Below are 17,061 nucleotides of genomic sequence, written 5' to 3' on the forward strand. Positions count from 1 at the left end.
CTCTGAACAATTTAGAAAAAGTATTTTCCTGGATTTTGTTAAGTCTGCCTAGTGAGATTTAAAATCCACAACTACAAGGCAAGCCCAACTTAATCATAAATCTAGGTAGAACTGAGAGCAAACGCTCACTTTACGGGTGAAGTAGTAGGCCCAAAGGGCTCAGTAGCAATCTACCTCATCAGTTGATTTTTAAATAATCTATTTTCTCTAGTCTACCATTTCTCAATGATCCCTGAGACACTGGACTCAATAATAAAGGCAGATTACATCTTTAAAACTATAAGAAGTAAGGATGAATAGCAGGATAGTCAGTATGCCAACGAAGTCAGCTCCACTGATGGTCAGCGCAGAAAATGTGTAAGTTATTTCTTTGCACAAGAGAAAAGAGTAATGGTATAAGATTATCCACTAAGGGACAGAAAATATATGAACACGAGTTCATGTTAAAGGAAAGAATACCCGACTGTTTACTGGTATTAAAATGCAAGTGGACACAGCTGCTCGCCACCATGGACCCTCCTGCCCTATATAGCATTCTGTGTAAATGAGAAAGTACAGTGGTGGCGGAAGTTGGGGTGCTTTTACACAACACTTTACTTATTTAATTCATTTAGCTTCTGCATGTTGTGATGGTACAGCTTACAAGCACCCGTGTAAGGTCAGCAGACTATACTGTGCCCTCCTAAAACATTAAAGAAATGATGGAGGACATCAACAATCCAATGTGAGAAGCAAGAAAAAAATGACCCACGTGCCACACCTTGTGATAAATACAGAGATTGTGGCCACTCAAGTGGGGGAAGGTCCAATCAATGTCAGAGGATAAGCAAAGTTAATTCTGAATTTTTTATAGATCATTTGAAATACAAGCTTGGTAACTTTTAGTCCAAATGCATAGTAACTCTTTTCAAGGATATATGAAAATAACTGAAAAAAAGTGTTAGTGACATGAACGGGGAGACAAGTACTCAAGTGCATTAAAAGTGTGTGTATGGTCATAAAGCCAGAAGACCACTTAGCCAAGACAATAGTTCACTTAATTGTCTGAGAAACCAGTCATAAGCAAATAGCCGGCAATTTGCAGCTGCCCCTAAGCATCTACGGCAGGAGCCCTCTTGAGCCGCTGCGTAGATAAAATGTGTTCGGAACTTACTGTTTGTGCTCCTTGACCTTTGCTTTGTCTGCTTTCTCATAAGCCTTTCTCCTTGTTACAGGGGAAGGCTCTGGCAGGTTTTTTTCTGATAGAGATGACTGTCTGGAACTAAAATAGGAAAAGGCTTTGATTATTTTTATTAGTTATGATTTTATTTTTATTATTTTTAATATTTTTTAATTTAAAAACTTTGACAACCAATCTAATCTAAAGGTTCCAAATTTATTTTTGAGAAAAAAAATAAAACTAAGATAGGAAAATAATACATGACTTATTTTTTAGTTGATAGGAGCCTGATAATCAGAAATTAAGTTAAAATTTTATTATGTACAAGTCTCTTATATTTTAATGTAAACATAAATAAAACTGCCAAACAAAATAAATATTGTAAGTATCCAAATTTTTATTGGAAATTGTTTGATCTGAGGGAAAATTATCCTTAAAAGTTTTTCAAGAAGAAAACTACTAGAATCTGGGAAGTAATGCAATTTAATAAACAAACATTAAAATGTGGCTATAAAATTGCAGTGTAAGTAGTAACACAAACCAATAATGACAATGATTTTTACTGAACTGGATCTAGACATCAGTCATTTTATGTGTTTTAGTAATAAAATATACTTGTCATTAACTTTAATTAGTAAAAGCTAGGTGTGGTAGCTCAAGTCATTAATCCCAGCACTTAAGAAATGGAGGGAACAGAATGTTTTAGTAAAATCTGAAGTCCAAATCCACAAGGCAAGGCAAATTTAAAATTATATAACTTAGAGTTTAAACCAGACTGCTCACTTTATAGGTAAAGCAGCAGACTCAACAAGCTTGAGTACAATTTTGAATTATTTTCTCCAGTTCCCTATTTCTTAATTATTTTCTAGATACTCAGTTCAATAGACACAGGGAATTATATTTCTGGATTGTGGGCTACACAGTGAATTTTCAAGCCAGCTAGAGATCCAGGGAATGAGACCCTATGTCAGAAATATTTTTATATTAAAAAAATGGAGTAGTTGATAAATAATTAAAACTTTTAAGACCATGAGTTTTGTGGATGCAATGATGAATATTACTATTCTCAGAAAGTTGCACTGCTTAAAAAACATAGAATGGGTTTGCATAGCTGATATTCAGAATTTCACTGAATTTCATGTGTGTGAAGAAATCATATTTTAGCAATTCTGTACTGTATACATGATAAGGGAATGAAAGTAGTGCAGTAGTAGCTACAGGTACTCCAGAACCAAGCACAAACTTTAAATTTGTAAGAACCTGGGCCTGATAAGGTGATACAGGTATGAAATCTTAGCACTCAGGAGGTGGAAGCATTAGCCTTGAGTACATAATGGGTTTGGTGCCAACCTAGGCTCCATGATACTGCCTCAGACAAGAAAAGAAAGTGTAAGGAATTACAAGTCCAGTCCTCTAACTTCATGAAAACTTAGAGGCAAATTGTATGAAAAGGCAAAGTCTAAATGGCATTTTCTATAACATGTCATAAAGGATACATTTATAAATAGATATATTACCTGAATGTGGATCCCATGCCACAGATTTAAGTCTTCAAGTTCCTAAAGTGCCACTCATAGGCAGAATAAATGCTGAACACACACACAAGTCCCTAACCATTCCTTATCTGCGTCACTACCTTGGTTAAAAGCATCTCGTTTGCCTTCATCCTGTCACAGCACTGAAGCCATGGCTACACTGGTTAGCAGCATCCAGTATTAATTACATAAGCTCCTTAAGCACATGCAAGAAAATGCTGTCACTAAAATCAATTTTGCAACTAAAGGTAGATGGGACTGATAAATGGAAGATAATGGAAATGCCTTCATGAAATGAAGAATATTATGGAAAACAGACACAGGTAGCAAGTTTATTACTTGGGTATTATCTGTAGAGTTGTGTATTGCATGCTGCTTTATGGGCAATATTTCTCATATACATGTGTTCATATCAAAAACTATTTGCTAGATTATACTTGAGAGTTAGTTGGCAAAAACATCATTGAGAATCCTTACAAGTACGGGGCTGAAGAAATGGGTCAATGGGTAAAAGTGCTTGCTGCTCTTTTAAAGGACACAAGTTCAATTCCCAGCACCCACTGGTGGTTCCCAGCTATCTGTAACTCCAGTTCCAGGATGTCAGACCATTTTCTGACCTCCACAAGCATTCAGCACACACATATAAGACACTCATACCCATAAATAATAAATAAAAATCTAAAAGAAAATGTAGTATTTAAAGGGGAAATAAAGTTCTAGTTTTAATGTAACTATCAAAACACACTACACATGCATACACAACAACATATGCACAAATACTACCCAGTGAAGGGAAATCTCTTTGTTCTCAAAATGAAAAGTGCTATGCAGCACTTGTTTTAAAAAGAAGAGCTTTGTTCTTACAGCTGGTTTTCAACAGAGATTTCCTTCTTCAGCTCCTCCCTGACAATAAAAATACTTTGTACTGACATTGCCCCAGACACACAATAAGCTTCAAGGTAAAGGGTTAGGGAAGGTGGGGGAGGTATACACATCTTGAATCTCAGCTTGGGAGCCACAGGGCAGCCTGGTTTATATGGCAAATTTCATGCCACCCAGGGCTACATAGTGAGACCCTGTCTCAAAAATAAGAAATAAAAATAGAATAACCTGAAATGCACAAAGTTTATAATTAGTTTTAGTTTCTTTTTCCTTAAAGGGGTCGGCTACGATTTATTATCCTGCCAGGTTATTAAAATTAGACTCTAGATTATCTGGAGCAAAGTTGAGTCTTTAAAGCTTCTTGTAACTATATAATTATTTTATTTGTGTAACTTTAACCTAATGTATTTAAACTGTGCCTATAATATTGACTCGGAAAATGATTAGCCCTTAAAATGATTCTAAGACATAAAGACAAAAACGAACATTGAATCTTAAACTATGTTTATTTTCCAGATCATTAGGGTTAGGTTGAAGAGCTTCCTCACAGGGTAAAGTATTTACTGCAGAAACATGGAAGAGTTTGGATGCCTAGAGCCTACATTAAAAACAAACAAACAAACAAACAAAAAAGGTATGCATGGCTGCCCTCCTATAATCCCAGCCCAGTAAAGGCAGAGAAAGGGAATTCCAGCAAGTTTGCTGGCCTAGAGAGTGAACTCTGGGTTCAGCAAAGGACCATGTCTCAATTCGTACATTCAGAGTGATTGAGCATGACACCTAATGTCAACTTTAGAGCCCCCCTCCCATACAGAAGAATACACACACACACCACACACAGATCACTCACTCACTCACACACACACACACACACACACACACACACACACACACACACCCACATATATACACACATACATACACACCACATATACATACACAAGCAAAAATTAGGGCTGGCATTACCTAACAGAAATTGCTTTGAAAAGCAGAGACTGATTATCTACTTTTTTGAACAGCAATAAGAAATTAGAAACATGCGTATTAATAAAACAAAAAGCCAAAAGAAAGGGAGTTAGTATAGCTGGGTCAGACTTACATGCTGCCTATCTTAGAAGGTAAGCCAGATGGGGGAAGAAGCTCTTTGTCCCTAGCAGAAGTACCACTTGTCTCTGTATTCATTCCAATCTCTTGCCCTTCTGCAACAGGTGTCAGAGAGCCCGGCAAGGAGGCATCTCCTGCACTAGTGTCTGAGGCTAGTTCACTGCTATCTGCATACAGCAACTCCATCTGAGTGGTGGTTCTCCTTCGGGCCTAGTTAGAGAACGGAAAGAGATGCAATCAGGAGCAAACTTTGGCACAGAACTATTAGGAAACAGATTTTTTTTTTAATTAGTCTGCAGGTATGCCGAAGACAACATGTGTGATAGTGACATGGCAGGGTTATAGCCAGATAAGACCGTCTAAGGCCACAGTAATGGCCAGCATTCGGATTGCACTTATGTGCTAGAGCCAGTTCTAAATGTGTGTGATGTCCGCAGTGGAGAGGTAACTTATTCACAAGTAAGGATGTGAAAGCACAGGGATGCCAGATTTGTCTCCGTGGTAATGGAAATAAAAGTGGCAAAGTCAGCCAAAGGCGAGTCAAAGGCTACTAACATCACTGTGCTGTCCAGCCACAAGTGACCAACTCCTTCAACATGTAACTACTTTTAAAAAGAGAGAAAAAACAGGAAGTGGGAAAGACTTAAGCCAAAGGAAAATCCATTGTAGTGAAGTTGAATAAAATCTAAGGTTGTACATCTTTAAATGCTTTGCTAATATAAATTTTTCGTCTTTATTTTTAATGTTTTTTTCTTCTGATATCTTAAATAATGAGTTTACTTTGCTCACTGGAAAATTCACTCTGTTGTACTCAACTTTTTATTCTATGTTTTTAATACTGTATTGCTGTGGCCCTTTTTAAAATCACAAAATGACTTCATTATTCAAAAAATGAAAAGGAAATGAGACCTTTGTCACATCTTTACAGTTCAGAAGTAACAAGTAGAAGACCTTTGGTTGTTTTAAAATGAGAAAGCCCTGTATACACTTTTTTACCCTCTCAGTTCTTCCCATTGCAAAGGTGGTAGGGCAGAGAGCCCTTCTCCCTTGCAAATTCATAACCACAATGGTTTCAGACCATTTTGTGGCCATCACTTCCCAAGTCCCTTGGGCATCTCATGTAGGCTTCACGGAGTAGGCTTTCACAGAAGCTAGAAGAGGAAACTGTGGTGATATCTTGCTTGTACAAATAAAACTTTTCTGGAGATCAGAGGATGGAGCTTGCTGCTAGCTAATCATAGAAGTCTGGAGGTCTGTAAGAGCAGACAGGAAGTGACATAGCTGGGCAGAGACAGGAAGTGGTATGGCTGGGCAGAGAGGATATAATTGGGAAGAAACAGGTACTCACTCTCTTTTCCACTGGGAAGCTAATGAGTTAAAGGTGGCTTTGGCTTGCTCCTTCCTCTCTCTGATTGCTCTGCATTTTACTCTATATCTGACTCTGGGTTCTTAGATCTACTAAGAACTCCATTTACAGAAAATCCTATAAGACCCTTTTTGCTTTTACTGGATCCAAACCACCACACAGTGTTCTGAGTTTTGGTAATGTGTTAGATCATTCAGAACAAAATACAAACTATATACTGGAAAGCTAGTACTTCAAGACCATACAAGAATCTAGATATGTATTTTCATCTGTCCCACAAGTATTTTTTAAAAGAAATTCACTAAAAATTCACACTTAAGACTTATCATGGGGGGAAAATGGAGGATCTGATAGTCTTGGGATCTAATATTCCTACAAAAAAAGAAAAATGACCAACACTTAACTGTGTTTATGGCAGAGACACAGCATCAGTCCTGACTTCCTCTCCCTAATTTTTTATTTTGAATAATCTCAGAATTCTTAACAAGGAAGAAACACACTCCTAACTCCCTCTCCCTAAATTTTTATTTTGAATAATCTCTTAATTACTTAACAAGGAATAAACACTTTTAAAACAGTGCTAGAGTTTCACTCAAATACTGTCACTTTAAATGACTGATCCAGCACACCATTGTAGAGTCTATGGCTTAACTAACCAATTGTTTAAGACTCTGTATCAATTCTACGTTTCATCAAGTAGAAATAGTGTGGAAAATTAGCAAAGCTTAAGTTTCAACTGAGAAGTTTTTCAAAATATTTTTCTATTATTACTTAGAATATAAAATAAATTTCTTACAAATGAGAGAAGCTGAGCACTGGGTGGTGGTGGCACATGCCTTTAGTCCCAGCACTTGGGAGGCAGAGGCAGGAGGATCTCTGTGAGTTCGAGACCAGCCTGGTCTACAAGAGCTAGTTCCAGGACAGCCTTCAAAGTCACAGAGAAATCCTGTCTCGGGGAAAAAAAAAAAAAAGAAAAAAGAAATGAGAGAAGCTGAGCAAAAGTATTCCCACTGCCGCTCTACTAACAGCCAATTTGAAGCCTATCTGTTTATACTTTAAATAGAGAACAACGGAAAAATGTTTGTGTGATATTTGTAATTTTCCTTACCTTGTTCTTAGGTTTTACTTCACCACAAAGCTTCATAAGGTCTGAAGACAGTGTGCTGCATATAAATAAGGATTGATTATAAGATTAAATTCAAAATGACTGTACAGAATTGCATATCCTTTATGTTTACAATATGAAAACTATGAAAAAAATCATGTCTATGGAAAACACAGAAAGGTAACATTTAAAATTCAGATGGATTTATTAAAAATTAATCCATTTTTCTTCCTCAAATATTATATTCTAAAATTTATGACAGGCATGACTTTGGCTTTCATATTATGGTTCCTAGGGTTATCACCGACCTTAAGATTCAAAATTATTTGTATCTTAAGATAATTGCTTAAGCCAGTTAGAGTCAAGTTTTAACAATCTTATATAATGGACTGGAGAGATGGCTCGGTGGTTAAGAACACTTACTGTTCTTATAAGGACCTGAGTTCGGTTCCCAGTACCACAATGAGCGACTCAGCCTCCTGGAGCTCCAACTCCAGAGGCTCCAATACCCTCTTGTGACCTCTTCAGGCTCCTAAATTCATGTGCACAAATCTCCATAGACATATACACATGCACACTATTAAAGTAAAATAAAAAATTCTTAAAAGAAAACCTTTCAGAAGTAAGTCAAGTGTGGTGGCCTCTGCAGCTCTTACCTTCCCTCTGACCCTGGGCTATGTAAAGGTGCATCTTCATCACTACTGTCCTCTTCATTTTCTACAAAAAAAAAAAAAAAAGAAAAGAAAAGAAAAGAAAAATGCAAGTGGTGCATAAGTTGGATGGAGATCTAATCCCTAGGCTAAACATACACATGAGCTTAGCATCTCAACAGGGGTGCTTTGGTTTGCATTGCTGAATCAAAATAAATAGATTATAGAAAAATCTTCTAAGGTGCTTCTAAGAAGTACCTTTAATTGCATGTGCTTGGATGAGGAGAAATGTGTTCAATACAAGAAAATCAGGAGTTCGAATGGTGAGACATGGAAAAATGGTATTCAGAGAATGGGAATTAGATTATGTATTTATCTGTGCGCCATTACTTTACATTAATACTTTTTATATATCAGTCCTATTCAAAAACACAAAATCACTTCTTAAAAACAGGTCATAACAAATGCTGCATGAACCTCCTTCAGTACACATGGCCAATCACTAGCACTCTGACCATATATAAACACTGCAATACTGTACCAGTTATGCAAGCTTAATAAAATACCCCCCCTTTTAAAACTTCAAGTAGAAAGAATATGTATGAAGATATTCAGATGTCATACAACAGCATGCATCTCATTCACAGGTACACGGAAGACAAAGACAACAATAGGTGTGCATGCAACTGTTGTGCAAACTACTATGAGTAAAAACTGCCACAGCAGGAAAACTGTAGCAGGCTACAAAAACAAAAGCAAGGAAACCAAACATAGAACTAGGAGATCAGTAGCTAAAACAGCTACAAACATAAACTATGTAACTGTCAGCAAGCCCCTAACACACATGCAGTTTTTTAAAAAACTTATTTTATGATAAAGTCATCCACAAAACTAATAATATTATGATATAATTTAAATATATATGTGCAAGGTTCACACATTTACATCATGTAAGTACACTATGGACACATATCAACTAATCCCTTCCTCTCTTCTAATGTTCCTTCCCTTCAACCGTTGAGTACATATACCTTGGTGAAAGTTTAGCAATGTCAAACAGAATGTTGAGTTGCTAAGGTAACTGAATTAGTTAATACTGTAAAAATGGGGTTATAAAGATATGTCAAGGTATGGTGGTGAGCAAAAAATGCTCCTGAGACATTAGACACTTGGTCCCCAGGTGGCGGGACTGGATGGTGAGGCAGTGAGGCCTTGTGGGTAAGAGAATGTCACCAGGAGTGGACTTCGAGAGTTTACAGCCTTTCCCACCCCATTGTCAGTGTGCTCTCCTGCTGGTGTTTGCAGTTGAATGTGATTTGCTACCATTTTTTCTTACAGACAGTGGTAAAAACAAATAGAACTTGAGGCATGAAGCAGAAGCTCATAGTTTAAAATAGAGTACTTAACTCCTACTTATGAATGTATGCCTTCCAAAGAGATAATTTATACTTAATATAATATAATATAATATATATGTATATACAACCTGGTCAGAGTCAAGAGGACTACACCCTGATTGCTTGTCAACTTAGAGATGTCCCCAAAACTGTAACTGATATGAAGTACTTGATCTGGGTAGCTAGCACACAATTCTTAACTCTAGTACAAAACCATCAGAGCTGTTTCTTACTAAGCAGCATTCAGATTCAGGCAGACCAGAACTCCCAGGTGTCATGCTCACCCATACCAGGGTAGAGCTTTTATAATCTAACAACACTGGAAGTTAGCCAAATGTTTGTGCTTTTCCATCTTTTTAAATAAGTTCTTATATAAAAAGCATATTTTTGTATTAAAAAGTAGTACTAATACAGAAACCCTGTGACTTCTTCCTTTAGAAACATCTGCTTGCAGCTGGGAGGAGGGGATGTCAAGAGAATGATGGGGAAAACCACAGAGACAGCTGACCAGAACTAGTGGAAGCTCACAGACTCTGGACTTACAGCTGGGGAACCTGCATGGGACTGAACTAGGCCCTCTGAAAGTGGATGACAGTTCTTTGGCTTGATCTGTTTGTGGGGTACCTGGCAGTGGGACCAGGACTTATCCCTGCTGCATGGACTGGCTTTTCAGAGCCCATTCCCTATGGTGGGATACCTTGTTCAGCCTGAATGCAGAGGGGAGGGGCTTAGTCCTGCCTCAACTTGGTATGCCAGACTTTGTTGACTCCCCAAGGGAGGCCTTACCCCCTCTGAGGAGTAGATGGGAGAGAGTTGAATGGGGTCGGGGGTAGGAAGGTGGGAAAAGGTAAGAGAACCTGGGGTTGGTATGTAAAATGAAAAAAAAAAAAACTTAAATTAAAAAAAAAAAAGAAGAGAAAAAAATAAAGAAGAAACACCTGCTTGCAAACCTATATACACTTTGGCTGACTTCCAAAAAACAACTCTCAAAGTATCCATGGTCAACAACAAACTAATAAAGGGTGTTCATGAGGTCTAGACTGTGCAAACATATGACTGATACTATGTGTTTTCTTTATGGGGGTCTAGAATGTGGTGCATGTTAGGAACATATACTTATGACCCTTGGGTAGTGATGACTGCCTAACAGGCTTCTCTGGCTCAAACTGCTGCATTTTGTTCCTAGGGCCAGCACTTGGTATGTCTGTACTTGTGGGAGCAAACAAAGGAAGCTTGAGCATCGGTTCCCAAAGGCTCACCCTTGTCTTTTCCCTTATACAACAGCTGTATATTCTTATCATTCTTTTCTCAATAAGTCCTAACCATAATTACAACTATATGCTGAGTTCCATGAGGCTCCTAGAAAATCTGTAGTGGGATAGGGGTCCAGTAGAATATATGCCCCCAATAAAGGTAGGAATAACATGGGAAGAAGGAAAATATTTCTCAAAGACTGTAAGTGTGGTAAGGAGTGGTGGTCCCAGCTTAGCCTCTAACGTTAAGTTTCTCATTATAAATCATGTACTTGTTCCTCCAGAGCACTGATCTGCTGGTATATAATACAGCTGTCCCTGCCTCCCCTTAGCTTGTGTAACCCCTCATCATCTTTTTGTTTTATGTATCAGCTCAAACTCCATAACCTCAGATGGTCTTCATCAATACCTAGCATTCTTTTGGTTTGTTTGTTTTCTGACACAGAGTTTCTCTAAAACTTCTCAAACTCACAGAGATCTGCCTGTCTCTTCCTCCCCAGTGCTGAGATTAAAGGTGTGTGCCATCACAACCTGGCTGATACCTAGCGTTCTTTTGGGTAGTTCTACTCTATACTCTAATGCCCTGGGTATTCACTTCAGGCTGTGCCCTCACTGAACTATCATAAACGTGTCATGGTATGTCACCTTCAGCAAAGCATATGGCTCATGAGACAATGGTTAGTGTTGCAATCACCTATCAATCCGGTTCTCAGCCTCAATGGTTAAGATGAAACTAGGAAGTTGAGGGAAGTTCATATAGGTACATTATCTATAACTGTCTAACTTTCTAGTTGAATATCCATTACTTTTGTCCTTCCATGCTAGACCTCCAGTTCTTCTGAGTTAAATTATGGTCCTAATCTCTAGGGAAATTTTCTGCCATGAGTGACAGGTTCTATCAACCGACAACAGTTGCACTCTCTGCTTCTATAAGCAGAAAACTGTAAAAACTAAACCATTTATCAAATATGCAGTCTGATATTTTTCTACACAAAATTCCCTTAAATAATTTCTCTTCTAAGCTATGGGACATATGTGAAGCTGAAAAACTACAAAGAACAGCAAGAAGAAAGAAGAGATGACCATGCACAATGAAGGCGAAAGAGAAAAATGAAAAGGAAGTCGAAGAGGGCAGAGGGGAGGGCTAGAAGAAAAGGCAGGAACAGAAAAAAAGGCAAGACAAGAAAGAAAGAGAAGAGAAGGATTTGGAGAAAGAGAACAGAAAAGGAAAAAGCAAAGATGGGGAAGGAATGAAGGAGACAAGTTGACTTGACAATGTGTGGAATGGCAGAAATGGTGTTGAGTAGTGGAGCACAGTGCTAATTACTCTTCTATTTACCTTTGTCATAGCTCGACAAGTAAGTTTTCCTGTTCATAAGTGATATTCTATACAGTATAATCGATCTCAAGGAAATATGATTCCACAGTAATATGTGGTATAAAAATCAAATAGGTCCTGTATTTTATTTGTATAAGAGCTTATCATTTTAAACAGTGAAGAGTCATAGATTGTGTTTAGTCTAGTGACACAGAGAAGTAACTACATTTAATCTTTGAGTTATTTTCCTCTTCTTTACCAGTGAGCACTTAGGCAACTTGGATGACTTGTATAATTGAAAAAAAGAAAGTTGTGATCACATTTGTAAATAACTTTAATTAAATAAAAAAATGTTCCAAATTTAGCATTCTAACCAATCATGAGTAATAAAATCCCTCCAGTCTCCTGAGTCTACACATGTCATCACTAAGAGGACAGGAACATAAAGATATAACCAATGAATAGTTAGCATGGAAGTTAGGAGCAAGAAAATGGTTAAAACTTCTATGTTCAGCCTAGAGAGATGGCTCAGAGGTTAAGAGCACTGGCTGTTCTTCCAGAGGTCCTGAGTTCAATTACCAACCACATGGTCTCTCACAACCATCTGTAATGAGATCTTGTGCCCTCTTCTGGCCTGCAGATATACATGCAGGTAGAACACTGTATATAAACTAAGTAAATAAATCTTTAAAAATAAAACATCTTTTATGTGCAATGATCTCTATAGCCTCTTCTACACAGAAAATATGATGCTTATGATTATAACTATAAGTGCGTTCAGATAAAGTCCTTGTATTTTATTCAACTTATAAAAAACATGTTCCTAATTTTATTTTTAGATGGAATAGATGAGACTATATATAAAAGAAAGTTATTTATGAGGTTAAAACAATGGATGGAAGTTAATAGATATATTTAAAAATTTTAAAGGAACATATATTCCATGTTTTCCTATAAGAAAGAGAAAGAATTCAGAGAACTTATAGAATTCCACCACTGAGCTCAAGTAACTATTAGCTCAAGCACACCTCTTCAAATATCTAGGAATTCCAAAATGAAGAATGTTTAATACAAAAGATTTAGTATTTTTTATCATGGATATGTTTCCAAAAAGGCCATGCAAAAACAGTGTCTACCAATAAAATGTTTTCAAATGTGTGCCACAATTAGTGCACAGGACAATTAGTGACCATGCAGCTGTTTGAGACACAGAAAGCTAAACATACTCACCTACTGGGGCGCTATCTAGATCTGGATAAATAACAGCAGAAGGAAACAAAAAGCAATACTCCAATCAAAACAAATCCAAAGTTAAAACTCTCACATATCACACGATTATGTCCCGATGTTTAGGTATTCAGAATAGATGCCATAACAGAAACTTACAGATGTATTTTAGCATAGTTAGGTATGCAGCGTAAAGGTAATGAAACTTGGTTAATCTTTTAAGTAATTTAAATAACCAATTCAGAAACTTTCCTAGTCTCCGTTATCCATAAAAAACAATTGTTTAATAAGGTTAAATAACCTTAGTTGGGTAATTGTTTTTTGGAATGCCAGTACTTCCCCCCCCCAGTTTACATACACATGCAAATTAAAGTAAGAATATTTATTAAAAGCCTAACTATGTATAGCATCTATTCAAACAAGCCATAGAGGAAGGAGATATAAATACAACAAAGAGCAGAGCCACCATGCAAGTCATCTTTGTAAAATTTAATCCCAATTACCTTGCAAAGCATGACCTAGCAAAGCATCCAGCTCAGGGTTTAACTCAGCTTTCTCCTTTAACATGTGGAATAAGAGCTGGTTTTGTGTAGCACTGGTGATTTCGGTCTGTTTGAGTCGACCTTCCAGTACTTTAATTTGAGCCTCTTTCTGGGCAGCCTGAAGACCCTGAAACAATAAACAGAAAAGCAAACCGTCTCAGGTCATAGAAAACAAAGCCCATACATTCAAATGCTTAGGACATTGACTTTGACACAGACAGACCTTAATGCAAACCAGCTCCTCTACTTTGTTCAGAGGTCTTAGAGCAGTTTCCCTGTCCAAGATGGCATCCTTGTGAGTCTCAGTCCCTGTGTGTGAAGGGCTATGGATCAAGACCTACTTGACCGCCACATGGTAAAGATGAAGTGTTAGAGCACAGAGTAGGATCTAACACAGGTCCAGTGTGGGGAACAAATGACTCAGCTGTCGCCACCTTCAGAACCTGGGAATAAGGATGCTACTGGTGACAAATTTGGTTTACATTCAAAAGTGTAAGGTGCTGCACGTGTATTTATTCCTGTCTGATTTTCTATTGAGTTGTATCAAGTTATCAGCAAGCCAGTTGTGATACAAAAAATCTGTCTCCCCTGAAAATCTTTTGTTAAAGATGGGCTTTATTTCTTCTTTGTTTATTCGTTCTAATATACAAGTGTAACAGAGCCAGTAAAATTGATACAAATATTTATAACATTTTATCATAGCTCTAAAGAAAAAATATTTGATTTTTCAGTGAAGAATTTTATTTCCTTTTACCAAGAGGAGGCTGACTGGAGAAAGAGTCAAAACCAAATTGGTCAAAACTTAGGCTTTCCAGAATAGAATTGTTAAATCTCACCTTATTGATGCCCATTGACAAGAAGTGATCTAGCAGGTACCGAGCTTCAGTAAGTGTACAGGCATTAATGACAGCGGTGACATCCAATGTCTCACCTTCCTCCTACATCAAACCAGGGTGGGACAATCATTACTTTAATCTGGATACATTTATACAAAAGGCAACTGGCTACTGCACTGACTTGACAGAAAATATTACATGATTCTCACACTAAGAAACATGTGTTCCAGTCATAAGAGCAGCTAAAAATTCAATGCAAGACATAATAAATGATACATGTGATATAATAAAGAATATCACAAGGTCAGGAGAGAAAACAGGAGAGTAGACTATCTCTTCTATGCATAAAACCTAAGAATCAGACTAAAGCAATAAATAGAAAATGACTTCATATAAAAATCCAAAGTGTTCTTAAAGAGATACAATACAAAAGTTCTTTTCTTTAAGCTATTAAATATCTTTAAGACCCCGAGTTCCTAGCATCTGGGAGGTAAAGACAGGAGAATCAGAAATTGAAGGTCATCTTCATCTACCCACACAGTCTGAGGACAGCCAGGGTGAGAGACTTTCTCTCACCAACAAATGAAAAAAACAAAAACAAAAAAACTGTCCTTTCCAGTACACACCTTTGCTTCCTCCATCTGCATGATGTTAGCTTGACAGTCAGCAATGCTATCATTGATGTAATCTATATTCGCAGTTAGGGACTCCATCTCTTCGATGATGTTAACCACATTTTTGTCTCCCTCTCCGCTCTCTTTGACTATCTTCTCTCTCCTTTTTGAAAGTTTCTCTCGCCTTTTTGTGAGTTCTTCTCGTTGCTATGAAAAAAAAATCAAAGAACCCATATGGATTTTAAGGAAATCACACATATTGCAATCAAAACCAAAGGACACTACAGAAGCATACAATGCTTCCAAGGAATGTGGTGATATATTGTTTATGATCTAATCAAGCAACTGAAGACCAAAATGCAAACCTAGCCACAGCCATAGAGCCAGACAATTTAATTTCAGCAATCATACAAGCTAGTCATAGAATCCAGGAGGTAGTGGTACATACTTTTAATCCCAGGACTCAGGAGACAGAGGCAGATGGATCTGTGTTAGTTCAAGGCCACCCTGAACTACACAAAACTTATCCAGTCTGAAAGAGAAACAGCTTACACAAAGGAGATCTCAGCTCTTGGGATCACATGCCTTTAATCCCAGCACTAGGGAGGCGGAGACAGGAATGATATGGCTGGGCAGAGAGAGGAATACAAGGGAGGAGGTTACAGGAACTCAGAGGATTGCACCCTGAGGCTTGGTGGAGAGCAGTGTAATCTGCTGTACTCTGAGGCTTCATGGAGACAGGATCACCCATTTCCATCTGAGGTAGAGATAAGAGCTACTGGTTTGGCTGTTTTGCTTTTCTGATCATTTAGTTGCTTTATTAGATCACAAACAATGTATCACTACAAAGGAACAAATATGGAATAGTAAAACTAATAGTCAGCTAAGGAGAGCAGGACTAGTTTCTAATTTCTGTACCCTGAGGAGTCTGTTCATGTCAGCCTCCATGTTGGAAATGGTCATTTTCTGCATGATGATGTCGGTCACCCGGCGTTCGAGCAGCTGCCATTTCATGCGGGCTGTCTTGGAAGTGAACACCCGGCCAGTCAGTCCTTTCCTCTGATATTTATTCCTGTAATCATTTACAAAGACAAACATAATTACTTATGCCTTATTTGATTGTGCACAACCAATAAGGAGACATATTGCATTTACACAGCATTCAGTATGAACACACACAAGGATCATATAAGGGCAATTAAGAATCAGCAGGACCTGGTTCCGTTTGTTGTAGGTGTTGGTAAAGCCTGAACCCTTGCCACAGGGATTCTCATTTTCTGCTGCGTGCCTGCCCTTGATGCCTCTGCTTCCCCTGCAGCACTGGAACCCGTGTCCTGAACAGGGCTGTCAGATGAACTCAGCTTCCGAGTGACTTTCCCAGCTACTTTATCAGACATGGGCCGTACTTGGCGACGGAGAGCTGTAACCTGAAATAGGAACAGCGGTCTAAGCTCTGTCTGTCGATGCGTGTGTTATAGGGGTTAGTTAGAACAGTAAAGGATTTGTCTATCACATGCCAAGCTCTAGTTTTAATCTCCAGTACCACAAGGTAGGAAAAAGAGGAATACATTACTTATCCCAAAGTCAAAATGTCCCCTCCAAATGGTAAAGTTGCTTACTGTACCTCCTCAGTCTTTCGTCGTAGAACTACTTCTTGATTTCTCTTCTGGGCTTCTAGAAGTCTAAGCTGATGCTATAAAACAAGATTCAGTATGTTAAAATGGACAACTGAAGCACAGCATAGCGTACTCTTCAGCTAACACACTTCCTCTTACAGCCAAAAAATGAGTCCTCTGCACAATCTGGGTTAATAATCTCATAGCAGTCACACGGATATTGCTACTTTAGTATAGCATACAATATGTAAACAGCCATCTCTGGGCTGGTGAGATGGCTCAGCAAGTAAAAGCAACAACCTGAGTTCAAGCCCCTGAAACTACACGGTGGGAGGAGAGAACCGCCTCTTGAAAGCTGTCCTCTGACCCCTAAACTAGCACCATGGCATGTGCACGCCCGTACAATATCAACCAATCAAATGAAAAAAAACAACCAACCAACCAAAACAAAACTGCT

At 38.0% G+C, this 17,061-nt stretch overlaps 1 protein-coding gene across 8 annotated transcripts in view; it reads right to left on the reverse strand.

The window, feature by feature from the left end:
- Kif21a (kinesin family member 21A) overlaps positions 1–17,061 on the reverse strand; it is a 120,483-nt gene that overhangs the window by 18,654 nt on the left and 84,768 nt on the right. For 4 of the 8 annotated variants that reach the window (XM_027396320.2, XM_027396318.2, XM_027396314.2 and 1 more), the window contains exons 17-27: positions 16,613–16,681; positions 16,204–16,415; positions 15,907–16,060; positions 15,001–15,195; positions 14,375–14,476; positions 13,500–13,665; positions 13,000–13,020; positions 7,808–7,868; positions 7,155–7,209; positions 4,676–4,890; positions 1,154–1,261 (exon numbers count right to left, since the gene is read on the reverse strand). In XM_027396320.2, coding sequence (XP_027252121.1) covers positions 1,154–1,261; positions 4,676–4,890; positions 7,155–7,209; positions 7,808–7,868; positions 13,000–13,020; positions 13,500–13,665; positions 14,375–14,476; positions 15,001–15,195; positions 15,907–16,060; positions 16,204–16,415; positions 16,613–16,681 — 1,358 coding nt within the window. The remainder of the gene's footprint in view (positions 1–1,153; positions 1,262–4,675; positions 4,891–7,154; positions 7,210–7,807; positions 7,869–12,999; positions 13,021–13,499; positions 13,666–14,374; positions 14,477–15,000; positions 15,196–15,906; positions 16,061–16,203; positions 16,416–16,612; positions 16,682–17,061) is intronic. The other 4 variants (XM_027396319.2, XM_035440832.1, XM_027396315.2 and 1 more) reach the window with 2 other exon arrangements.

The sequence above is a fragment of the Cricetulus griseus genome, chromosome 2 (assembly GCF_003668045.3).
Source record: "Cricetulus griseus strain 17A/GY chromosome 2, alternate assembly CriGri-PICRH-1.0, whole genome shotgun sequence".
Classification (NCBI taxonomy): domain Eukaryota; kingdom Metazoa; phylum Chordata; class Mammalia; order Rodentia; family Cricetidae; genus Cricetulus; species Cricetulus griseus.